Source organism: Macrotis lagotis, chromosome 3, assembly GCF_037893015.1.
Source record: "Macrotis lagotis isolate mMagLag1 chromosome 3, bilby.v1.9.chrom.fasta, whole genome shotgun sequence".
NCBI classification, from domain to species: Eukaryota; Metazoa; Chordata; class Mammalia; order Peramelemorphia; family Peramelidae; genus Macrotis; species Macrotis lagotis.
The window spans coordinates 167,029,468-167,056,851 of NC_133660.1; the positions used below are offsets into that span (position 1 = coordinate 167,029,468).

The 27,384-nt window shown below is 34.8% G+C and overlaps 1 protein-coding gene and 1 pseudogene across 1 annotated transcript in view; one reads left to right on the plus strand and one right to left on the minus strand.

The window, feature by feature from the left end:
* Window positions 1–21,948, plus strand: part of NFXL1 (nuclear transcription factor, X-box binding like 1) — a 61,731-nt gene extending 39,783 nt beyond the window's left edge. Inside the window, 8 exon segments of the mRNA XM_074231583.1 lie at window positions 164–185; window positions 1,676–1,816; window positions 6,257–6,423; window positions 8,165–8,234; window positions 16,375–16,479; window positions 18,941–19,027; window positions 20,062–20,115; window positions 20,977–21,948. Of these exon segments, the coding sequence (XP_074087684.1) occupies window positions 164–185; window positions 1,676–1,816; window positions 6,257–6,423; window positions 8,165–8,234; window positions 16,375–16,479; window positions 18,941–19,027; window positions 20,062–20,115; window positions 20,977–21,150 (820 nt within the window). The 3' untranslated portion in view covers window positions 21,151–21,948.
* LOC141517150 (large ribosomal subunit protein uL15-like) lies at window positions 7,000–7,589 on the minus strand (annotated as a pseudogene).
* Window positions 21,949–27,384: the final 5,436 nt, after the last annotated feature.

Below are 27,384 nucleotides of genomic sequence, written 5' to 3' on the forward strand. Positions count from 1 at the left end.
TTAATGCTGTTGAGTGATTGAACTGCTCTTTAATCAAAGGTGAAATATGTTACTAAAATACTGACCTTATTTGGCATTTTCCCCTTTAGGATTTTTTTTTTTTTTTTTTAGGAATCCTTTCTTAAGTATTTAATCTTTTTTGATTTCTCTTTTTTCCTTGCAGAGAATGTCTTGGGAAGCATGAGGTGAGTCCTGGGTAGTGATTATTAAAAAGCAATTATTACAAAGTTTGCAATAAATATTTGTTATATACAAGAATAAAAATAAAGTTGAAACACTATTATTTTAGCAGGTATATCCCAAAGCCCAAATATTTTGATTCAATTAACTTTATAATTTCAGAGTATTTTTAATTGAGAATACCAGAAAGATTTATGCAATAGAGAAGAAAGATAGTTTAGTTCTTCAGTTTGGTTTTTAGCAGAATCCTAGAAATTTAGAGCTCCATAGTTAGTCTAGTCTGTAGAATCTGTAGTCTGTACAGATGAAGAGATTGAAGCCCAGTAAGGGTAGGTGAACTCCCTAAGGTTTTGAAAGCTACTGACAGTGAAGGTTACACCCTTCTCATCCCATCATTGTTGGGAGATGGTGGTAGTGCAGTGAATAAAATGTTGGGATTGGAATCAGGAAGACTAGTTCCATTCTGCCTTTCTAGCTATGATCTTGACCAAGTCACTAGACCTGCTTCAGTCTGTTTAATAATAGCCACTATACAATGTAGTTGTGGAAAGGATCACATGATAGAACATGTAAGGTGCTACATAAATATTACGTTGACCACAGCATTCATTTTAAGAAACTTTGAAAAGGCTATTTCATTACTAATAAATTCTAGAATATATCTTTAGATGTAATCTAAATTTTACTTCTGAAATTCAGTCAGGTAATTCTTGAAGATCAGTTTTTGAAAAAGGAATGTCAAAAAGTATGTCATACAACCTAAGATTGTTTTTCTTTATCATGATGTTGTTTGCTTTGGGTGATGTTAAGGGAAGCCATTTAAAACATGGTAATCTCAACCATTTCTTTTTTTAATTTATCTTGTTATTTCATAAGTGTACTGTAAAATTTTCTGGTAGAGAGAGAGACAAAGGTATGTCTATGTTCAGAGTTAAAATATACAGACAGCTCCATTACCTAATTATTGTTTCTAGTTTAAACATATCCATTTCTTTATTATTAAGACTGTTGGAGGAACAGTCTTTACCATGAATTTTGTAAATATTTTAGCATTTTATGTTTTACTCAAAATGCCAGGAGAGGTGGTGTCAGTGGGGTGTTAGTATATGTTTTATAAGCTGATTTTTGTAATATAATTTAGTTGGACTAAGCAATTAAGGAATTTTTGAAAATACTCATTCAATATTAGAGGACCTAATTTTGGGGACAATAATCCAATATCTGTTAGAGACTTGATTGCTGGTTGGAAAATATGGCCTGTCATTAAGAACACTGAGACCAGAAGGACTCTAATTACCTTCATATTTTAGGTCTTATTGATAAGAGAAGTCTGAGTTAATTCTAACATAAAACTTGAAAAATTAGGTTGTGATTATAATTTAAGTTAAATAATTTATTTTTTCACTGTCAAAATTAGCTGTTACCATTGGAGCAGGATCATATATAAAACATAAGTGTTAAAATGTATATTTTCCTGCTTTTCTTACTGTTGCAGATCAGTCCCCTACCATGTCATGCTGTGGGTCCTTATTCTTGTAAGAGATTTTGTGGACGGAATCTAGATTGTCAAAATCATACTTGTATGATGGAGTGTCATAAAGTCACTGAAATGAAGGGCTATGTGGATGAAAAAAAGGTAGCATTCTTATTTTTATAAGTAATCATGCTTAACAGAATAGATTTTTGACAGGAATCTTGTCAATTCTTTCATTAGTACTAACATTTAGGATTTTAAAATAATTTTGTTACTTCTGTGGAGCTGTGATGTTGATAATGTGAATGTATACCCATAGTAGTACAGATTGGAAACCATTTATACCTTCTTTTACAGTGCTGTTCTTATCTTGTGTCTTTACGTGAATTTTTCCATAAAGAATCCACTTGGCTGGGGCGGCTAGGTGGCGCAGTGGATAAAGCACCGGCCCTGGAGTCAGGAGTACCTGGGTTCAAATCCAGGCTCAGACACTTAATAATTACCTAGCTGTGTGGCCTTGGGCAAGCCACTTAACCCCATTTGCCTTGCAAAAAACTAAAAAAAAAAAAGAAAGAAAAAGAAAAATGTGGTCACTGTTAAGTATATTCAAATTTTTTTCCTTTGTCTTTGGTTTATTGGTGCTAGTCATTACTTTCTTCTCTTCCCCCAACTCTTCAGTATCCCCTTCCTCATTTTTAATCAACAGAATTCCCCTCCAATATAGAAGCATAAATAGCATCAGAAATCAGTATAATGACCATATCTGGCAATTTCTGATTGAGTCTTCAAGCATAGTCCACTGCTTTTCTGCTAAGACAAGGAAGAGATGCTTACCTAGCAGTTCAGTGATATCACAATTAACTATTGATTTATCAGGGTCCTGAAGTCTTTCAGTTTTTTAACATCATTTTAGGTATTGTATAAATTGCTCTCCTGTTTCTGCTCACTTTGCTATAAGTCTTTCCAAGTTTCCTACATTTCTTCCCCAAAATTCTTCTTTTGGTGCAAAAGTATTCTGTTACATTCATTTTTATTTAGTCTTTTGATGGACTTTCTGTTCTTTGCTATCATAAAAATGTAGCTATAATAAATCTTTTTGTTTATATGAGATTTTTGCCTAGTAGTCATATTGCTGTTTTAGAAAGTATGTATATTTTAGTGACTTTCCTAGCATGATTCCAAACTGGCATCAAGAATAATCAGACCAATTCATAACTATCAATAGGGAATAGCCCAGTTAACATTTTCTACTTTCAGCTTTTATTATTTTTGCCAACCTAATGGGTGTGAGATAAAACCTCAGCATAATTTTTATTTTATTTTTTTTATGAAAGCTCAGGTCCCCAGAGCCCTTTTTATTCTTTGGTATTTTTAAAAATAATTTTAGATAAAGAGAAAATGTATTACAGTCTATTTAACTTTGACATGATTCTATATACATACATATAGAGACAGATTGAGGATTTTTGGTCTTGAAGTGATGGCATTATGCATTGCCATGGCCTACTTGGGGGATGTATGTGCAATTCACATACTATACATAGATTTATATTTATTTTATTACTGTCACATATGTATACATGAACATATACATATGTGTCAGTGTCAAATAAATTTATACCAAGATATAATCTTACTTTCTCTTTTGTGGGTTAACCCACAATAATTTGTAATGTTATTTTGGTTAGGGTCTAATTTTACAGGAGGTGCCCATTTAATTAAGAAAAAATATTTTGGAAACAAATGCAAATAATCAATCTGCACTTAATTATGAATACTGTTGATTCTTTTCCTTAATATTCATTAAAGTTGCGCTTCTAGATATTGCTTAAATCAGATGGATTAACTTTATGTACAGTACTTGGAAGGAATTTAAAAAAAACTTGTGTCTTGAAAAACTTTGATACCAATTGCCTGTCTCTCTTCCATTAATGAGTATATAAAGTTTGAGAAGCTCTATGTTATAAAACCTTGAACTTGGAATCAAAATACTTGACTAATTCTGTAATTTAATAGCAGTATTGTTATCGAATTCATTTTACAGCTAAAGAAACTGAAGTTCAGAGACAGTAATAGTTGCACTTTCACTATTATAGGATTAGGAGAGAGAACTTTCAAATTCATCATCTCTAAGTTACATTTATTTATCATAATTTCATTAAAGTTATTACAAATTTCCACAAATAGGTGAATTAAATACTTTAACCAGTGCTTTTGAATGTCATAAAAATAAGGCATATAGTTTCAAGCTACAAAAAATTCTGTCAGGACAAATGTAAATAGAACATGAGCCATTCTTTTTTCCTAATTTTTTCCCTAATTATACATTTTTACTACTATTTCATCTTAAATCATTCAAAATATTCTGTAAACAGACTCCCATTACAGTGATGGTTTCTGAATAGAAATTTATGAGTTTAGTTTTTAACTTATTGTAAGAGTGCTTTCTTAATCTATTTTAATAACTATAAATATATTTTAATACAACTATAACACAAAAGGTAGTTTTGTTATTTTATAATCTAAATGCCTAATTGAGGGAAGGGAGGGAAGGGAAAGGGCAGTCTAGTTTTATTTTGGCGTTTTTGTTTGTCTTTAAGTAGCTAACTTCAACTTCTTCCTTCTACCTCAGCTTCAGATGTCCCAACTCTGCCCTGTTATCAAAATTTTACAAATACTTGGGAATAGCACCAGTATCTGTGTGGCCCTCAGGATTATTAGATTTAGAGCTAGAAGGAACTTTTTTTTTATTCTTGCAAGGCAATAGGATTAAATGACTTGCCCGAGGATGTACAGCTACATCCTCCTGACTCCAGCACTCCCCCTAGCTGCCCTGAGAAGGGACTTTTCAATATCACATAATCCATCAGTTTTCAAAGTTTTGTGTGTTAAGTAGATTACTGAGACCACCAAAGAGTTTTTTTTTTTTTTTTTGCAAGGCAATGGGGTTAATATGTTTGCCCAAGGCCACACAGCTAGGTAATTATTAAGTGTCTGAGGTCAGATTTGAACTCAGGACTCCTGACTCCAGGGCCGGTGCTCTATCCACTGTGCCACCTAGCCGCCCCAAGAGTTTTTTTTTTAATGTATGACATTTATCATATTAGAAAGTAAAACTGATTAAAAATGTGAATTCATCAGTTCACTTAAAAATAGCATTAAGCCATTCTATGTTAACATCACATTTTAAAATGAAAATATTAAAAAAATAAGTTAGTGAGAAAAGAGGCATTATTTTACATTTTTTGCAAATCTATTCTATATTCATTCTGTTGTAAACTGTAGAAATTTAATAAAAAAAATTTTGTTTCAAGGACATTTAACTTAGTATCTAATTGGGATTGGCTTTTTATTGTATAGGATTTGAGGAAAATAGTGAAGATGGAAATAGATATCTTGACAGATGTATCACATTAGAAAGAGAGTATAAGATTTGGTTTCTGAGGGCCAGGATTTGAATCTTTGTTCTGCTATTTTTTTCTTTACTTATTTGACTTGGATCATATTACATTTTTCCTTATTTGTTAAATGAGAAAATTGGAATAAAAATTGATCTCTAAAATCTCTTCTATATTGAAATACCATGATTGATTTTAGAAGTCAGGAATTGTATCATGGATTTTTTTTATATTGGCTACTCACCCAGATGGTTTTTTAAACAAAAGAATTGGTGGAGTATAACAGAATGTTAGAGTTGTATAGAATGTTAGAACTTGGTTATTGAAGATGATGGAAATTGTAACTTGAGGCCACATGGTCAGATGGTGGTAGAGCTTAGAAAGCAGGACTCTCAACTTTCAGTTCACTGTTTTTCATTTTTGTCAAATAGGTGAAAATTAGTTGTGATGAATATTTTGTAACTAATGTGTTGAGAAATGACTGGCTGTAGTCCTGTTTTCAAACTGTTGCTATTTTTTTTCTCCATAATCCTAAATGTTTAGAAAAAAGATCTTACTTGTTAGATACTGTATTATGATAAAGATTTACTGTTTAAGTAACCCTAGAACTAGAAGTTTTAGTTGTATTTGATATCTGGAATTGGTGATAAAAATATTTAATCTCTGTAATTTATTCTCCTTATCCATAAGACTGAGTTGTTTTGTTCATTTTTATAAATTCCTCTTTAATAATGTCCTGTAGACAAAACCTGAGCCTTGGCATGGTAGTTTGATAACATCAGTGATGTATTTGTCAAGGTCCTTCATAATGTCTTAAAAATGCAATTGTTTTTATTCTTTTTACATTTTACTATTCTGTTAGTCATTTGAAGATTTTGCTTTGGAAGGGGGACTTTCTAATTTTCTAATTTCCATATATATATATATATATATATCCCTTTTCCACATTCTCTTTTCAAGCAGTTACTTTTTTTTTAAAGTTAGATATATGCTTTCTTTGAACTGTCTTGCTAATTTATATTTTTCTCTAAATGCCTACAGTGCTGTTTAGTCTCTTTTTTTCTTTTTTTGATGAGAAGGAAAGTGTGATTCTTAAAGCATTCTGACTTTTAAAAAATGGGTGGTAAGGAAATGGGAAATCACAACTTGGCCCAAAATAGTGGTTTCCACAGTTGGCTGAATTAATTTTTTTATTTTTTACTAGGCAGGGCCAGAATGTCTTCAGTGTGAAGAAGCATGCTGTAAACCACGGCCACCAGGTTGTCCACATCCATGTATTTTGCCCTGTCACCCTGGAGAATGTCCTTCTTGTGTTCAGATGGTCAGAATAAAATGTCATTGCAAACTCATAAGTTTATATGTGGAATGCAGGTAAGCACATTGAAGAAGCTATTTTTCCTGTTTCTAAATTTTAACATGAAGAAATTATTGAATATTCTCTTTTAAGATTTAAATTTCCCCCAATTACATGTAAAAACAATTTTTATCATTTATTTTTAAAAATGAGTTTTAAATTCTCTTCTTCCTTTGCCTCTTACTTCATTGAGAAAGCAAGCAATTTGATCTAGATTATTCATATACAGCCACATTAAACATTTCTGTATTACAAAAGGAAAACACATCAAAAAATGCCCATTTTGCTTTAATTCATTCTCTCCTCTCTTCCTACTACCACTTGTCTTATACAGGTCCTCATTGTCATGTGTAGCAATTTTCACTGAAGAGATCTTTCCAATCCAGTTTTTCTTATTCTTGTAGTTGATCATGGTATTTTGTTACCCAGAAATCTTCATTGGATATTCACTACATCATAAGGAAAGTGCTAATTTTTAATCTAGCATTGAAGACCTTCCCCAATCTGGTATCCCTTCCCCCCTTTCTAGCTTTATCTCATTTTCCTTTTTTCTGTTGTTTTTGGCTCTTGCCTTTGGTATATGCTATCTATCCTTTGTTTGTTTGTTTTTTTTTAATAAAGACATTTGTTTTATTTGACAACATTGGATTTCTATGCCACTAGGACACAGGCTCCACCAACCCCTTTAATTTTTTTCCTCTGCTCTTCTGCTGAAGAACTTTGCCTTCATGATGACTGGCTGCTTGGGGAGTTTCCCTTTTCCTAGGACTTTGTAGTATCCTGACCACACAGCGTCAGTGATAGGGGCAAGCCCCTTCTTGTTTTTGGCCGCATTAATCCTGGTCTGCTCACTGAACAGTGTCCACAGCTTATCAAGGTTGACAGTTGGGCAGTAGCTTTGGTTCTTCTTCAGGTGGACCTTCCCGAAGTAACCTGGATGATATTTGGAAGTTGATTCAGTGATGGTGCAGGCCTCCCTCATTGCTGTGTCCTTCAGGGTGCTTCCGTTGCTTGCTGATGCACCCGTGGCCATGGCTCACGTGCCCACATCTTCCTTAGTTGGGATGGCTGAGGAGGGGAAAGAGCTGGCAGATTGGGCATGGCTAGGGGAAGGCCCTGCCTCACCCGGCCTCGTGTGCCCTGGCCTGTGACCTGCATTCTGGCTTGCGCCCCCAGCCCCCATCCCGGAGATCCTGCGAGGAGAGGGAAGGGAAGAGGAGCCAGGAGTGAGGCGGCCCGAGCGGGCGGAGCCAGGTCTCCCGGGGCCCAGACCCCCCTCCCACACACACACACACCATAGTCACCTACCATGTCCCTATCCATCCTTTAAAGTGTAACTTAGATTCTCATTACTGTCAAGCCTTCCTTATTACCTGTAGTTAATAACTAATGATTCCATGAAACTTGTTACTATGGGATTTTGTTTTGTGCCTTTCATATGAAATTTTTTAATATTACATAATATTTGTTTCCAAATTTTCTATTTCTTAACAGCACAGTAATGGCTTCCAAAGTGATTTGAATGGATGGATGACTGAATGTGAATGAGCTAAAAATTGATACAAGACCATAAAGTAGAGTTTTGAAAATAGTAGAAACTTCATAAATGAATTTGAAAAAGCAGTTCATTAACAAACATAATTAAAAACATTTTGTGAGAAATTTAGAGGTTGTATGATTTTTGAAGTATGCCAGAATGGGCTATAAATGGACTTCTGATTTAGATAGTTTTGTAACTTTTTCTGTGTTTGGTTCTAGACAGTTGTCAACTGCTGATGTGGGTAAAAAGAACCTATTGACTTCTTGTAAAAATCAGTGTCCTAAAGAGGTAAGCAACTTTAAATCTAGTTGTCTTTGGATATCTCTAATGACCTTTGGTTTATTTTTCCTTTAACTCATTACTTTTCTTTGAGCATCTTATTTCAGGTCTAAAAGACTTAATTTAAGATTAGATTTTCCTGATAGCATTGTTTATAAAATTCTACAATACGTAGAGAATAAGCATGAATTTCAGAAATTGGAAAACACTAGTTGTACAAACCATAATTTTTATTACTACTACAATGGGTTGGGGGTTTTTTTTAGTTTTTTTAAGGCAGTGGGGTTAAGTGACTTCCCCAAGGCCACACAGCTAGGTAATTATTACATGTTTGAGGCTGGATTTGAATTCAGGTCCTCCTGACTCCAGGGCCAGTGCTCTATCCACTGTGCTACCTAGCTGTCCCTACAAACCATAATTTTTAACATTTTAACATTTTATTTGTTTTCCAATTATATACAATACTGATATGTACCCATCATTTTTGCAAGGCTCTGAATTATGCAATTTCCCTCCCCCTCCCCCACAGAAGGCTGTCTGACAGTCTCTAAATTGTTTCCATGCCATACATTGATGTAAATTGAATGTGTTATAAGAGTAAACATAAGAACAAACATAACCCCTCACCCCCCCCCCCCCCAAGAAGATGAGAAACCTCAAGAATAATGAGAGAGAGAGAGAGAGAGAGAGAGAGAGAGAGAGAGAGAGAGAGAAAATTGTACTTCAGTCTGTGTTCAGATTTCAATGGCTCTGTCTCTGGAGTGAGTTGCTTTCTTTATCATAATAAGTCCACCAGAGAAGTTGCTTCAATATTTTTTCCCACAGTTGCTATTACTAGCTGTACCTCCACTCTATTTCTCCCCACTCTCACTTATTCTGTTTGTTCACTCTCTCGCTCTCTCTCTCTCTCTCTCTCTCTCTCTCCCTCTCCCTCTCTCTCCCCCCCTCCCCCCCTTTCATCCTGGCCCTGTCCAAAACGTGTTGTATTTGAGTATCCTCTCCCTCAATCTTCCCTCTCTTCTATCACCTATTCCTCCCCCCATTCCCTTTTATCCCATCCCTTTCTTATTTTTCCCTAGAGTAAGATAGATTTCCTCACCCTATTAATGTGTATGTTATTTTCTCTCTGAGCCATTTCTGATGAGAATGAAGGCTCACTCATTCCCCCTTGCCTTCCCCCTTTCCACTTCATTGTAAAAGCTTTTTCTTGATTCTTAGGTGAAATTTCTTAGCTTTTTCTTCATCTCCTTTTCCTGTTTCACCCATTGACTCCATCTTTTTTAATTTGGTTTTCATGATTTTTCTGCATTGTTCTCATTTTTCCTCCACCTCCCTTTTATTCCACTCCTTTCTATGTCCTGTCTATATATGATCCTTCTAACTGCTCTTATAAATGAGAAAGTTCATATGAGTTATCAATATCTTCTTCCTTTACAGGAATACAAACAGTTCAACATCATCCAGTTCCTCATAGTTAGTCCTTTTCTTCCACTCCCTCTATGATTCACCAGAGTCCTGTACTTGGAGATCAAACTTTCTGTTCAGCTCTGGTTGTTTCAATGGCAAAGTTTGAAAGTCCCCTATTTCATTGAAAGTCAATCATTTCCCCTGAAAGAGGTTGTACAGTTTTGCTGGGTAGTTCATTCTTGGTTGTAAACCAAGATCTTTTGCCTTCTAGAATATCATATTCCAATCCCTACAAGCCCTTAATGTAGATGCTGCCAGATCCTGTGTAATCCTGACTATGGAGCCTCAGTAGTTAAATTGTTTGTTTCTGGCAGCTTTTAGAATTTTCTCTTTGATTTGGGAGTTTGGGAATTTGACTATAATATTCCTGGAAGTTTTTCTTTTGGGATTTCTTTCATGAGGTGACTGGAGAATTCCTCTCAATTTCTATTTTACCCTCTGCTTCTAGGATCTCAGGGCAATTTTGCTGTATTATTTCTTGAAAAATGAAATCTTAGGTTCTTTTCCTGATCATGGCTTTCAGATAGTCCAATACTTTTTAAATTATTTCTTTTGGATCTATTTTTGAGGTCAGTTGTTTTTCCAATGAGATATTTCACATTTTCTTCTAATTTCTAACTTTTTTTTGGGAAAAGTTTTATTTCTTCCTGATTTCTCGCAAAGTCATCAGCTTCCTTTAGTTCCATTCTGCATTTGATGGAGTTATTTTCTTCAGAGAGCTTTTTTTATCTCTTTTTCCAGCTGGCCAGTTCTGCTTTTTAAGGCATTCTTCTCCTCATTTGCCATTTGTTTTGCTTTTTCCATTAGACCTAAATTGGTTTTTAACATATTATTTTCTTCAGTATTTTTTGTATATCTTTCACCAAGCTTTTGATTTGGTTTTCATGATTTTTTCTGCATTGCTCTCATTTCTCCTCCCAATTTTTCCTCCACCTCCTTTAATTGCTTTTCAAAGTCTTTTTTTTTTTTTTTTTTTTTTTTTTGCTTGCTCATCCATAGTCTGAGCCCATTTTCTATTTCTGTTTGAGGTTTTGGAAACTTTGATTTTGTCATCACCTGAATATGTATTTTGATCTTTCATGGGAAAGTAATTCTTTATGGTCAGATTCTTCTTTTTCTGTTTACTCATTTCCTCAGCCCAAGACTAATTTACAGCACTTCCAAGGCTTTGGAGTTATTTTTTGGGGGGGGGGACACCTTACTGGGCCCTTTATTCCTCCAAGGTCTTATGCTCTCTAGCCTGTGCTTTGATATGTAGATGACCAAAGCAATACCCTCTGCCCTGAGGCTATAAGGAGGGATCCAGCTTGGTTATTTAGTATGGAAGCCCAAACTGCAATATCTGGGTGCAGGCAAACAGCAGAGTCCTACCCCAGGGAGAGCAGAGAAATCTCTGCAGACTTCCCTTACCGTCTCTTGGGGTGCAGGCTGCTTTCTCCCACTTCTCACTGCAGATTCTGTGGCAGGTCCTCCCTCATTCCACACTCATTCTAGTATAGCAGAGTTCTCTCACCACCCCTTCAAACTGTTGCTGGTGATCTCTGGGCTGGGCTGGGCTGCACTGGGCTGCACTGTAGCTGGTTTTTTCCCCCAACCACCGGTCCTTGTGAAACACACCTTTCTCGCAGAACTTGTATGTTATCTTGGACTGGGAAAATGTATCACTCAGTCTTTCTGTGGGTTCTGCCCCTCTAAACTTTGGCTAGAGCCATCCTTTGTTTCCAAACCACAATTTTTATATAGTAAAAAATGTAATTTTAAGAAAAATTAAAGAACATATTTTATAAAATGAGTAGTTAAAAGATGGAAAATATCAGCAGGTTGATAAAATATTAGACAGTTTTCGAGGCAGTAGATCTATAACTATCATTAAGGGACATTGAGGCTATGAAGAAATATCAATCTGTTAGAGTTGATTTCATGGAGGAACAGTTTTGTATGCTTGGTACCATTGTTGGATCAGCTTGAAGAATCATTTCTTTGATCCATTGTATATATTTTTTTCATCAATCACTCTACTTTTTTTTAATTTTTTGGTTTTTGCAAGGCAGTAGGATTAAGTGACTTGCCCAAGGTCACACAGCTGGGTAATTATTAAGTGTTGTTTCTTTTTGGAGGTCTCAATTTCTGTGACAGTGTCTGTCTGTTAAGGATATTAAGCATGTTTTGAATTAACATCTTTGGTTCTCTCATTCTATTTTCCTAAGTTAACTTTAAAAATAATGTGAACTGACTTCAGTGATTTTAAATTGAAAAAGTAGCAATTTGTCATAGTTGTTTAATAATTCATAGAAATCATATTTAGATACTGGATATAGACAATACTATCCTCTATGTTGAAAAATCTGTTTTGCTTAATTTGACAGAAAAAAACATTTTTACTTATAATTTTTGTAAAAGTCAATTGTTTATTTTTATTCTTAGTTTTAATTTTAGTGATATAAGTAGTATGCAGAAGAAGGACTCCTTTTGTTCTCTTCCTAGGTAATTGTTTTAAATATAGGCTTTTAAGATGTGGCCTAATTAGCAAGAACTTAGAAGTTCTGTTGATAAATGCTAAATACATTTTTCTTTTGAACACATTGCAGGGAATTTCATTTTTTGTTTTAAAGTTGTGTTTTTTATAACTTGAGGGGGGGAACCTTTTACAACCTACAGTAGTAAAATAGCATATCAGTCCTATAGAGTTGATTTTGTTTAAGAATTTTAGGCATTGGGTCTTAAGTAATGAGACAAATAGAAAATATAACATGTTAATTTTGTTTTAAATTTATAATTTTCATTTCAAGTACATGCAGATAAAAATCACATGCAGCATGTTTAAAGTAACTTTCTTGCAGCTGCTCCTGCTGTTTGTCTTTCATTATCAAAGAAGACCATGACATTAGGGAGGCGATGCCATGACAAGCAAGTGAATTGGATGGGTGAGGGCAGTGCTGTGCTAAGTTATCAGTCTGACTTTCCTCTCTGGAGTCATCTGGGTCCAGTGACCAGATACAAATCAAGCCTACTGGAGACATCCACAACTAAAGTGTGCCGTGTCTGAGGCCAGATTCAAATTCCCATCCTTATGACTCCAAGGTCAGAACTCTATCCTCTGTGTCACCTAGCTGCCCTAATGTTACATTGCTAGAAACTAAAATAATTCATAGGGTGGCTAGGTGGCGTAGTGGATAGAGCACCGGCCTTGGAGTCAGGAGTACCTGGGTTCAAATCCAGTCGAAGACACTTAATAATTACCTAGTCATGTGGCCTTGGGCAAGCCACTTAACCCCATTTGCCTTGCAAAAACCTAAAAAAAAAAAATTCATAAATATATTTAAAAATTCTGGAAATATTGTAAGAATATAAGATCCCAAAGAAGTAGACTGGTTTCCAGAAGGAACTGTTAGATTTTTCCTTTTTTTTCTGAGATAGACTATTCCTGTCATCTTTCTCCATATGGGACATTAAGAATATTTTTTTCTTTGGAATCAAAGTAATGCTAAAGAAATCTGTAAGGGAAGTGATGGTCTTTTTAGTTTTTGTGTGAGGGCAGGTTAGAGAGTGGAATTTGGAGTATATATTCAGGTAACATTTTGTTATCTACATATTTGATACTTTCCCCAAAAACTGTATTGATTAGGAGGGTTTTTTTAAAAAAGGTGAATTTTTCCTTTTTTAAAGTTAACTTCAGCTAATGCTATACCATATAGAGTTGTGGGAAATATAAACTGTTAAAAGAATTTACTATCAGTCTGGTAAGTAGTTTTAGATCTTCTATTTTTTTTTTTTTAGGTTTTTTTTTGCAAGGCAAATGGGGTTAAGTGGCTTGCCCAAGGCCACACAGCTAGGTAATTATGTGTCTGAGGCCGAATTTGAACTCAGGTGCTCCTGACTCCAGGGCGGGTGCTCTATCTACTGCACCACCTAGCCACACCTAAGTAGCTTTAGATCTTAAAAGGATTAGAGTCATTAAGAAAAAGAAACTACTAATTTTAGTGGTGTGATAAAAGAAAATTTAGGGAAAGTTTAAAAAGACCTTTTTTGATTCCTGAATTATTTTGTGAAATGGAGGTCCATGAAACAACGTTAAAAAGAACCAAGGATTTGAAGTTAGACCTGAGTTTCAATCTGGTTTAATCATGGAGCTTCTCTGGTTCTGGGTTTCTTCAGCTGCAAAATGATGGCATCACACTGTGGGGACAGTGTTAGTGGACAGTAAACTCAAGATGAATCAAGGGGTAAGGAGCGCGTCTGTGAAGTAATTGAGACCCAGCAAGGATGTCCCCTCTACCTACTGAGGCTGATACCTTCAATGGTCAAAGGACCTGCCTGGTCCTGCAGCCCGACTTATCAGTGGCAAAACTGAAATACACCTCTGGTCACTAGATCTGCTCCTTCTTTCCAATACACAAAAAGGCTTTCCTTATTGATGAATCGGTGTGTCTCTGGCATTCATCCATCATGTGCTGTGCACCAGACATTGCTGCTTGCGGCTTGGGGATAAAGACAGAAAAAGAAATGGATTCTTATGTTCTTTGGAAGGCAAATGACAAGATGGAAGTTAAATGAAAATATTGACAAATTCTGAGAAGTGGATGCTAGTAACTGGGATTAGGATATGCTTCTTATAGGAGGGGGCCCTTAAGATGAACTTGAAAGGAAACTGGATTCTTTGAGGAGGTGGTGAAGAGGGAGCTCATTCCAGGCATGGGGCATCCTGGGCACAGACACAGAAATTTGCCTGGAAGGCAAGGTGAATGAGTGGGAGAAATTTTATATACTTAAACCAGCAAAGATAACTTGGAGCAAGACTGTAAAAGACCAGAAGAAATTTGTATTTTATTCTAGAGGCAGGGGGAGAAAGCCACTGTAGCTTTTTGTGCAGGGAATAAAGAAATGTTGAGATCTATCAGTGCCTTAGGAAAAATTAATTTGGCAGCTGTTGTGTATGAGGTACAGATTAGTAAAGAGAGAAACTGGAGACTGGAAGATCAATTAGGAGATATCTCAACCAATAGATAAGGGCTTAAACTAGAATAAGTGGAGGAAAGAAGGCAAAGCTATTTTATAAAGGGAGAACCAACTGGATTTTACTGATATACAACAGGGAGAAAAATGAATGTGGTCTTAGGCTACATTTAAGAGAGGTATAGTTTGGAGGTTACACTATATGTTGTACTCTAACCTGTGGAGAGCAACACGAAACCCTGTTATTTTGGATGCCATATTTAGGAAGCACATTGATAAGAATGATTTGGGATAGTGACAGATGTCAGTCATGTCATATGAGAGTCAGTTGAAGGAACTAAAGAGAATTAGTTTGGAGAAGAAAAGCACTGGGAGTTTGGGGAACATGAAGGCCATCTTGAATTATTTGTAGATGAATTAGGCTTTCTTAGTCCCCAGGGACTTAACTAGAGGGGATTATTTCATTGGTCATTATTTCAAGATGATATATTTTTTTTTTCAGCCTTGCCAGTTCCCAGAAGCATTTAGAAAGTTGTAGAGAGTTATGATTTCTTATCAGTGGAAAAAGCATCAACATTGATTGCAGCCTGAGCCTTGAAGAATTATAGTAATGGAGTTTTGTATTGCTGGGATTTTAGAACTTAACTACCATGTACTATAAAAATGCTCCTGTGGGAAAATACATTCAGAGTTCTACTTTGGGTTGCCAGGTCATAGCTTCTGCCTCACTGCAGCCCTGGCAGCAGAATCTGGGACCCAACACCTTACTTCTCACCTCCTGGGCAATAGAATGGATCAGGGCCTCCCCCCAACTCCAAAAATTGGAAGATGAAATAGTAGGGTGAGATACATGGTTGAGAGCTTTATGGGTTCATTTGTTAAAAAGATTCATTTCCCTCCTCTTTCCATACCATCACTAGTCCTAACAGGATATATACAGAATTTATGGCACCTTATGAGTAGACTTAGTTTGGCTAGTCATGTGAGAGTTTATAATATCCATTATGATCACTAAAGAAGTAAAACATTGACTTTATATGATCATTTTTTTTTGCAACTATTCATGAAGAGACATTGTGAAATCATGCAGGGGTAGATTTTCATTTATTTAATCATGTCCTTTTCCTGTTTAAAAAAGCTACAGTGGCTCACTTTTGCTTCTGAATAGAATAGATCCTTTTGTTCAGCATTTAAGTCTTAACTCCCTGACTCTAGCCTCTCTTTCTGTTGTTATGACACATTATTTCCCTTCACCCACCCTCTGGTCCAACCTTACCCATTTCTTTCTCTCTCCTGTTCTTATGCCATCTTTTAGAATTCCTAGTTTCTTTTATAGTTTGAATAAAGGGTTATTTCCAAGTTCAGACATTTCCTTCCCTTCTTCCCTTTTACCCCAACATGCTTTATGCCTTTCTCCAGTACATTACCTAGTATTTATTTTATATTTACTTAAAGCTTTCTATTTATTTCCCTAATAGAATGTGAACTTCTAGGTCTGTTTGTCTTTATATCACTGATAACTGTCACTAGACCGTGTTTAAGAAATGCTTTGTTTTTTGAGTTTGTTTTTCCCTCAAGGTACATGATATTTAATCTAGATTTTCAGTACACTAAAATTCTTCTTATAAATTGAAGTTAATTTAAATGGACTGTGTTATGTGTGGAAATCTCTTCCAGAAATTGAAAACTCAGATTACATTTTAAATTAACTTTTAAAATTTTTCTTTAGTTGCCCTGTGGTCATCGCTGTAAAGAGTTATGTCATCCTGGTGAATGTCCTTTTAACTGCAACCAGAAGGTAAAACTCAGATGTCCTTGCAAGAGAATTAAAAAGGTAAATTTCAAATTATTAAAAACTTCTTGAGTAATTTTTTTAGTCTTTAACTTCTTTTTTAATATTTTAGAACATTTTGCCTTATCAAAATATGTATTTCTGTAAGTCCTTTTAAAAATACTAATTTTAGCAATAGAATAATGTCCTGTAGTTGTAATGGGAATTTTTTTATCTTTACTCAAAATTCATATACTTTTATGGATATAGTGCTAAATATGAAGCCTGAAATGGGAACTAACTAAGACAGTTCAGTAGATTAAAGAAAGAAATTTAAATTTTAGTGCTTTTAAATTTAAAATAGGTTTGGTGTTTTGGTTTTTTTTTTTTGCTTCTAATTTTGTGTGATCCAGATTCAAGCACCTATATATTTATTCCTTTGTGGGAGACTGACTAGCCACAAATTTAGAAAAGATTGTACCTGTGACATGCTTGTGACACATGGTGGCCAAGTAATTCAAGATTGACTCTGTGACACTATTTTGAGAGGTCATAGTCCTTGTTCAGGATCTCACAGCAGCATTAGATAGTGCTGGTTTTCATGCATTTTTCTTACTTGTGTCCTTTGATACCATAATATTCTGGTTCTGGTCTCTTCATGCTTTTATTGTCTCCTCTTTCCTCTTCATTGTTTCAAATTCTTTTAAAGTAGGTCTCCTACTTTTTGCTTGGTAACCCATTTATTCTCATAACTTTAAATATCATTTTTTTATAGTTCTTGTTTTCAGCATTAAATTCTCCTGATCACCTCAGATATGTTTCCTAAAACAAAACATCTTAGTAGGCAATTTTTTTTTTAAGGTTTTTGCAAGGCAGTGGGTTTAAGTGGCTTGCGCAAGGCCACACAGCTAGGTGTAATTATTAAGTGTGTGATCAGATTTGAACTCAGGTCCTTCTGACTCCAGGGCCAGTACTCTATCCACTATGCCACCTAGCTGCCTCAGCAAATTATTTTTTGACTAATTTTTACCGTTGATAACTTTTAGTTTTCCCAGATACAGACTTGAAACTTTGAAGGAAGGAGCAACAATTTTTGTTACCATCAGAGTTGCTGTTGTGTTCCAACAATATTTTATTTTTAGTGTTGTTGTGTTAGTATTCTTTTTCATTTCCCACTGCTGTCATAATCCAGAATTTCATCACCCCAGGCCTGAATTTATTGTGACAGTCTCTTGAATAATCTCCTAGCCTCCTACATCCTTTCCTTCCATTTGGATACTATCATATTCTTGCAAAGCACTGTTTTCAATGACTTCCTAAACTCTTCCTAGAGTTAAGTGTCCTGACAGCAGAAAAAGTGATAGCTGAAAGGGGAGGAGACCTAATAATGATTTTTTAAAAAAAGGCAAAACTATCCTCAGATCAGAGTAGTCTTGGGGTGGGGGTTAGTGAAAGGTCAAATGATTCAGTAGATCCTGATATTTTAATCTTTATTGTTACAACAGATTGGATAATTTAGCAGGATAACCCAAGAGTCAGAAAAAGGTCCAGTTAGATTTCAACATTAATTGTGGCATAGTGGGTGGAGAGAATCCTGGCTTAAAGTCAGAAATCAGTCAACAAGCAAAGGCACCAGACATCTTCCTATCTTCCCTGTCTTCTTACATCTCTCAGCTCCACAAACTAGGCACTTCACCTCTTGGTTCTGGGCATTGTCCCTGGATATCTCCTAAGCCTAGAATGCTTTCCCTTCTCCTAAATATTTTTTTTCCTCATTTCCTTTAAAGTCCCAACTGAAATACCATCTTATATAGATACCCTTTCTCACCCCTAACCTCTAGTGCCTTTCCTCTCAATTATTTCCTATTGTGTATGTAGTTGGTTCATACTTTCTTTTTGGCTTCTTGTCTTCCTCCTCTAAATTGTGCTCTCTTGGAGGGCAGGGACTAAACTTTTGCTTCTTGTGCACTTAGAACATGTCTGCTCTATAGTAGGTAATAAATGTTTACTGACTGATTGGCAATACAAAAGACATTAAAAATGAAGCATTTCTGTTCTCAAGGGACTTATATTCTATTAAAGAATAATAGGAAGACGAGTTCAAATCTTGAACTGGATCCTTACAAGTGCAAATTTACATTAAATAACTTCATTAGAAATGGTTGAAATCAAGTTATGATATGTAGAGGGAAATACTTGTTGAAAATCATTTTTTACTAAGGATTTGGTGTAGCCAAGCTTTTATTTTATTTGCTTGGAATACAGCTCATACCAGAGCAGGGCTGTTGGATAGTGTAGGTGTCCAGTTATTAAATGAAATTAGGAAGAGATAATGTGCTTTTAGAAAAAATATAGGGTGCTTAAGGGAATAAGAAAGGATGTTTGAAGAATTTGCAAGCTCTTGGAACTCATACCTGCAGAGTAGAGCCAGGACCCTTGTTTATTATCATTTTTTAATGGAAGACATTAAAGCTTGGAGTCTGAAAAAAAATTATTTTTAATACCCATTTCTGTTTACTTGTAGGAACTACAGTGTAGTAAGGTGCGTGAAGGCCGGGTTTCTCTAGAGTGTGACACCACATGTAAGGAAGTGAAACGGAAAGCCTCTGAGGTAATGTGGGTCTTTGTAATTCTTCCTGCATTGGAAAGGAAATCACAGTTGTGAATTATTACTAAGACAAAACATAAATGAAATAAAATGCGACTTTTTAAAAAGTACTTTTTAGGTTGCCAATAATAGGATACTTCTGTAGGTAGGTGGGAGGAACCAAAATCATACCCATGATATTTTTTCCCCTATGTTAAATGGATGTGGGAATGCTATTGACTTTGTTTCTCCATGTTAAATGAATGGGTGTAGGGTGTGGTGGTGATAGAATATTATTTTTGGAGTATACTTGAAAATATTTGGAATCAAAACTAGACCTAATCAGTACTGAGAAGTCATCTAATCCAATATTCTCATTTTATGGATGAATAAACTGAGGTGTAGTGAGGGTAAGCAATTTGCCTACAGGCAATGTGAGTCCTAAGTATCAGAGGTGGGATTTTAATTCCAGAGCCTCTTTCCATTATATTAAGCTCCTTTTAGGTGGGTGAATAACTCAGATAAAAGAACCTGAAGGCAAATTTCAATGGCACTTGAAAGAAATATATTTTAATGTTATGATAAACCTAATATAGTCAAATAATATATTGCAAGAAAAAGGTAATTTTTAAAAGTAATCTGGATTACCCTAGCCTATGCTCATTAGCATAGATAAGAATAATTTTCTTAAGAAGTTTTCTATAAAAGATATTTTTGTCAAGATGGTATTTCTCAGTATTTAAGGTAAATTATTGCTTTCTGAGAAGTAGTCTCATTTAACATTAGTATTCAGCTTTATAAAGTAATTCAGGTAAAGAAGATCCATCTAAAATATTTTAACTTTTTAAAACATGATTCATTTAATACCTTTGAATTGAGATCCATCCTAAATAGTGATTTATTCTTTTAAAAAGTACATACCTTAATAAAAAATAATTTAGAAAGTGCCTTTGTGTCACTTTAATGTAAAGAACTAAAAATAAAATCATAATGGAAGAACATACATGAAATTATATGGCAGTAGAACATTTTATCTGCTTTGTAATGTCTTTGAACAGATAAAGGAAGCAGAAGCCAAAGCTGTTATTGAAGAAGAAAAACGAAGACAACAGGTAATTAAACAATGCTGACTTAGGAGTTTTTCAAATCAAGTTCTCTGGAGGTAGAACATGTGAAAAAGGTGTGATTGAATGGACAAGTAGACTTAAAAGTCATCTGGAGTGTCTGGTGGAGGAAAGTAATTGACTTCCGTTAAAACACTAATAGGCAATTTACTTATGATTTCAATACTTTTATCCCAGGGATAGCATAAGGTAACCATGCATTTTTAGTCAGTATACCTTTATGATTTCTGAACTTATGCTTTCCAGGAGGAAGTTTGATCTGTTACTGATCATATTCCATATTTCTCTATTAGCTCAGATTACTCCTATCATGCAGATGTATTCTAACCCTATCTAAAAGAGGATGGTGATAATTACCTTTTGAAAAACTTGAAGGAATATTCTACTTAGTATTGAATGATATATCTCATCTAGAATACTCAGGTCATCCCAGCATCATCTGACTAAGTTGAACTAGAATTCAGAGCTCTGTCAAGGAGCCAGAAGTCTTTTCTTAAACACGAATCATCCCCTCTGCCCTTTGAGGCCCTGCAATGTAAGGATGAATATTAGTGGTATTACCTAAACATTTACATGTAACCATTGGTGGTGACTTTACCTAGTACAGTCAATAAAACACTTTTCTAGCAAATTTATACAATCTGTTCATTTTTAGAAAATCAAAACAATATGTCTTAAAAGACTGTCTCACAAACTGCATATTTTCCTATTTTTTAAGCCAGTAATTTATTCTATAGAGACACTATTAAAAGGTTAATCCAGATTGATTAATTTTGTGTGAATATTTTAAAAATTAAGTTTTGTTTTGAATTTATTTAAATAATTGCAACTATTCTTTCCTCTCTCCAGGCTGAATTAGAGGCTTTTGAAAACAGATTAAAAGGTCGTCGAAAGAAAAACAGGAAAAGAGATGAAGTAGAAATTGAACCTTCACCATGGCAAAAATATAAAAAAGTGTTCCTTTTTGTAGTGTGCACAATTGTTGTGGTATTTGCATGGTACGTGGCCCGTGATATGTATTGAAAAGTTTTGAACAATTTTAATATACCTCAATTTAATTTAGCTTTAGATAACATTCTTAGAATGTTAGTTCATCTATATCATAGAACATGATTTATATTCATATTCATCTCTGTACTTTGTTTTATAAGAGGAAAAGGATGTCAAGTATTATCTTGACCAGCATCAAAAAAGAACAGCACAGTATAATTAAAAGTAATAGCATGAACCGAAATTGTAAAATAGCTTGAATTATTTACAAAAGCTCTTGCCAAGAGAACATTTTATTAGTTCATTGTATTCCTTGTGTGCAAATCTTTCTTGTAAAACAACTTTTTTCTGTTAAAAATGAAACTGAGCCATATTTACTTTAAAAATTAACATCTCTAAACATCTTTATTACTTATTAAAGAATAATTTCTTTGATCATGTATTTTGTTCAGTGACCTTGTATAATAAGACTTTTCAAAACAAAAGCCTGAAAATGTCTGGATTTCATAATCAGGTATTGAGAAAATTTGTTTATAATGCTTTATCTCTGTGGATGTTTAACAAGTTATGGTATTTTTGTTAGCTATTGTGTTCATCAGAGGAGAAATTGATTTTATTCGTTAGAATTTATCCAATGCAAAAAAATACAAAATTCCTATTTGAAGTCAAATAGTACATTTGACACAATTTAAATATATTCTTTCACGGTGCATTTCAGAGAGATGATTGGACACAGTATAAAGCAATTGATAAATCTGACTAAAATTATTATTTTAAACAGTTTGTTTAATTTTTGTGACTAATCTCTAATTAAAAGTATTTTATTATTAACTTGGCACTCCTGTTTTCTTAAATAACACCTATGACTTTATTGGTACTTCAGATAAGGAAATTCTGCAAATATACCTCAACATCTGTTTTGCAAGTCTTAGAGACTTACTTAGGGTTATGCAGCTACTGTGTGTCTGAGGTGCATCTTGGGCTTAGGTGTTGAAGACTCAGTGTGGTGTTGTGGATAGGAAACAAGTCTTTCTTTCTACTTTCTACTTCCTGATATTCTCAAGAATATAAACTTGGTCATTTGGGGTTAGTTTCAGTTTGTAAAACTCGGGCTGGACATTTTTCAATTTATGGTTATGATTGGTATTAAAAGTTAAATAAAATTCTAGAAAGGGGCAAGATCATCATGTCAGATGCTCAGTGGAGAAGATGGAATTGAAGTGTGTGTTGTTTCAGGGACTTAATATTATATAAATTACCAAGCGATTATTATAACTCCCTTTTCAGGTTTTTTTTTCCCCTCCTTTTCTCTGCTTGCTGAGAATATTCTTTAAAATAGATCTTTCCTTTAAGTAATTTATTTCACAGGAAGAATTCTACATCCACAGTCATAACTGCAGTATTAGGTTTCAAAACTATGATGCTCTGTATCTTTGGGAGTTATTCTTTCTACGGACTGCAGCTGATCCATGCTCTTCTGTGTCTTCTTGTCCATTTTGTGCTGGGCGTCCAACCCTAGAAATCCTGCCATTATGTAGGTACCAAATGGAACACATGAATTGCCTTCACCAACTATTGCTATGTGATTGGAATCTTTCTTCTACTAGCTTGTAGATCACTGGTGTCAAAGGCTTCTGTGGAGTCCTTCACTGCTTGTACCCAGTCCCCCTTAGATATTTCTAGTTCCCAGCCCAGTGTGAGTTAGATTGGTGGGTTTACCCATCTTGGGAAGAGTCAGTTCTAGAACCCTTCATTTCTTTTTAAACACGTCAAAAGGGTTCTAGAACCCTTCATTTCTTTTTAAACATGTCAACTCTCTTCCATTTGTGTACATCTCAGGTCTTTCTTGTTATTTGGAGGTTAAAGTTTGTTGATGACATGCTTCAACCTTTTCACTTGCACCATAAGCTTCTCCATGGCCCTTTAGTTAACTTGTAAATTTTGTATTTCATAAGTGTCAGTGGAAGAATTTTCAAGGGCTAAGTTTACCTTAAAACCAAGCTGTCTTATCTTAGTATAGTAAATCTCATTTACAATGTTTGGAGAATGATTCATTAATTCAGTCATTGAGTGTTATGCACCTACTATTACCAGTAAGGAAATCACATATATAAGGTAGTTGGGAAGCAATTGAATTCTAATATAAACAAAAACCCTTTCCCAAGCTCCCTTAATGCTAGAACCTTCCCTTTGAGATTATCCACAATTTGTCCCTGGTAAATCTTGTTTGTATATGGTTGGTTGCATATCATATCCCTAATTAGATTGTCATTTCCTTAAGAGGAGGAACTGTTTTTTGCCTTAAACTGCATCCTCAGTGGTTAGCACAGTTCCTTGCACACAGTAGGCATTTAAGAAATACTTGCTGACTTAATATGAGGTTTGACACTGTTTATAAAGTGTGTTGGCAGTTCAGAGAAGAAAGGGTGGGAAGGAGCAATGTAGCCAGATGTAGGTAGCTTCATGGAATAGGTGGGAGAACATCCTACTTGGTTTAATCATTTATGCATTAGTGATTTTCAGAGAATTATAGTAATTTATGTTAACATTAAAAATACCTTTGATTCAAAAGACATTTCAGGAAATTATGAACATGACCCTGCAAAAAAGATTCTGAATATTTTAGCTTTCAGCTTTATAGCAGAGTATTAATAATTCTTTAAAAAATTTTTTTTGAATTTTGCAATTTTTTCCCCCCAATCTCGCTTCCCTCCCCCTAACCCCCACAGAGGGCAGTCTGATAGTCTTTACATTGTTTCCATGATATATGTATATATGTATATATATTGGATCAAAATTGAATGTGTTGAGAGAGAAATCATATCCTTAAGGAAAAAATAAAATATAAGAGCAAAATTACATTTTTTTTTTAAATTAAAGGTAATAGTCTTCGGTCTTTGTTCAAACTTCACAATTCCCTCTTTGGATATAGATGATATTCTCCATCACAGATACCCCCAAATTATCCGATTGTTGCACTGATGAAATGAGCAAGTCCATTAAGGTTGATCATCACCCTCATGTTGCTGTTATGGTATACATTGTTCTTCTGGTTCTGCTCATCTCACTCAGCATCAGCTCATACGAATCCCTCCAGGCTTCTCTGAAATTCCATCTCTTGGTTTCTAATAGAACAATAGTGTTCCATAACATACGTGTACCACAATTTGTTCAGTCATTCCCCAACTGAAGGATATTTACTTGATTTCCAATTCCACAAACAGGGCTGCTATGAATATTTTTGTACAAGTGATGTTTTTACTCTTTTTCAGAATCTCTTCAGGGTATTGACCCAGTAGTAGTATTGCTGGATCAAAGGGTATGCACATTTTTATTGTCCTTTGGGCATAATTCCAAATTGCTCTCCAGCAAGGTTGGATGAGTTCACAGTTCCCCCAACAATGCATTAGCGTCCCAGATTTCCCACATCCATTCCACCATTGATCATTGTCTTTTCTGGTCATATTGGCCAGTATGAGAGGTGTAAGGTGGTACCTCAGAGATGCTTTAATTTGCATATCTCTAATCAGTTTTTAGAGCAGTTTTTCATATGACTATGGATTGCATGGATTTCCTGTATATTGACTGCATATCCTTTGACCATTTGTCAATTGCGGATTGGTTTGTTTTTATTTAATAAATTTGACTCACTTCTAAAGTACTAATAATCCACAAGAATTCCTAATTAGAGGCCAATTTTTGCTTGACATTTTTTACAGTCTGGAAGAGTCTCTAGCTTCATACCTCAACTCACGGATTATCTTCTGCCATGGCCTGCAGATCACAGCTCCCTGGGCAGCCCTTTACTGCTTCACCAAGTCCCACTTAGGTGTTACTAGTCCCCAGCCCAGTGTGAGGGAGGTTGGTGGGCTTCCCATTTTGAGAAGAGTCAGTTCTGGAATCCTTCATTTCTTTTTAAACAGGTCAAATAAAAGGGCCTTATTGCTTTCAGCACTGAATGCTTTAGCAAATTTTTCTGGAATGTAAATTGGCCCAGAATTAAGTATTGATGGCTGGAATATAGTTCTAAGAAACTGGAAAGCATTGTTTATTACCCCACCACCACCCTTTCACCCCCCCCCCCCATTCCAAATATCTTTTAAAACTTTTTTTTTATTTTTTACTGGTATTTTACTGGTGATACTTTTAAGTCTAAAATATACATGTACTAGCTGTCTGTGCCTTTGTATTGATTGTCCACCATACCCAGAATGTTTTTCTCATTTGATAAAGCTAAAGTCTCCAGATATCAGGAAAAGGACTCACCTTTTGGGAAAACTGCTGGGAAAAATGAATAGCAGTCTGGAATATATTAGGTTTAGATCCAAAAAGTAATTTCTTCCTTTCTCTTTGCAGCAAATGAGTACTCTAACCTGATACAAAAAGTCACATCAGCAAATAGAGTAAGGAAATTACCTTTCAAATCTGTGGATAGAATACAGGATGACAAGTGATAGGATTGATCACACAGGATAAAATGAACAATTCTGATTATGGGAAAATTAAAGTTCATATAAATTAATAAAAATTGGAAAACAATTGAGAAAAAAATCTTTTCAAGAAGTTTTTTCTGATAATGTACTTATTTTCAAGATAAAGGAAAGGAACTGATTGAAATTTATAAGATGGGAATCATTCCCCAGCAAATAAGTGGTCAAAGAATATGAAGAGGCAGGGGTGGCTAGGTGGCGCAGTGGATAAAGCACCGACCCTGGAGTCGAGGACCTGGGTTCAAATCTGGTCTCACACTTAATAATTACCTAGCTGTGTGGCCTTGGGCAAGCCACTTAACCCCATTTGCCTTTTAAAAAACCTAAAAAAAAATTTAAAAAAATGAAGAGGCATTTTCAAATAAATGTAAACCAGCAATAATCATTTTTAAAAATGCTCAATAATAAAGAAATACAAATTAAAGCACCTATTAGAATGTAAAGGTGACAAAAGAGGAAAAAGATGGGACTGTAGGAAAACAAGTATTGTAGATCTGTGATTTGGTCCCCAAAAGTTACCAGACTGACCATACCTTTTGATGTAGCTCTATCATTACCAGGTCTATACCCCAATGAAATAAAGAAAAAAAGATCCATTTGAACAAAAATAGTTTTAGTTCTTTTCTTCAAAGTCAAAAATTGGAAGCTATTAGGGTGCCCTCCTTTTGGGATATGGCTAAATATATTGTGGTATGTGAATATAATGGAATATTACTGCACCACAAGAAATGATGAAATGGACAATTTCAGAGAAAATTTAGAATACCCCTATGAAGTGATGTGATGTGAGATGAGCATAAAACTAGCACAAGATAATTTTATTATGTTATTACAAAAGATCAAATGATCTTGAGCCCATAAGAATAAAGATGGGGGCAGCTGGGTGGCACAGTGGATAGAGCACCAGCCCTGGAGTCAGGAGGACCTGTGACCTCAGACACTTAATTGGCTAGGTGTGTGACCTTGGGCATTGCCTTAAATTAAAAAAAAAAATAAAGATGAAACATGCTACTTACCTCCTACCAGAGAGGTGATGGATTTAAAATGCAGAAAAGAGGTATTTTTTAGCATAGTTGTTTTGCTGAATTATGTAGATATATGTTGAGGGATTTTTTTAAAAAAATTACCCAACAGAGTGTTAAAGTAGTGCGAGGGATAGTTAATAAAAATATTGGTTACTTGCAAAATTAAATTAAAATGTTTACACACATACACACACACACAGTGCCCTTTGCAAACACGCAAGAATATATTTCTTATACAATTTCACTCCTTTTTTTTGTATGTGTAGTATTTAGATCTATTTGTGTTACATAAAAACTACTCATTAAAAATTTGTTAATTGATTGACCAGAGTAGGACTGGGGGCTGACACTAAGCCAGAACTCTCTGTAAATGCAATTTTTAAAAGAGAACGTGTAAGTCTGTGTATTTTTAAATTATTGACAAGTAATATGTCTTAAGTAGACGATCCAAGGAAATAATATAATTTCCTATTTATTTTATCATTTGCTAAAAACTTTAAATGAGCAATAATTATTGTATTATACCAGTTTAAATAAAGATTTTTCTGTAGTTTCTTTTCCTCAAAAACCAAATTTTTTTTTTATGTAACAAGTTTAGAAAACTCCTAGACCATAGAAAACAAAGTACTTGAAAGGAAGATAGTAAAATGTACAGGAAATAAAATGCCCAGGAATTTTTAGTCATGTGACAAAGTTGTTTTATCTGATTTTCACAACTTCAACCTCTACATATGCAGATAAAGCCTTTAAGG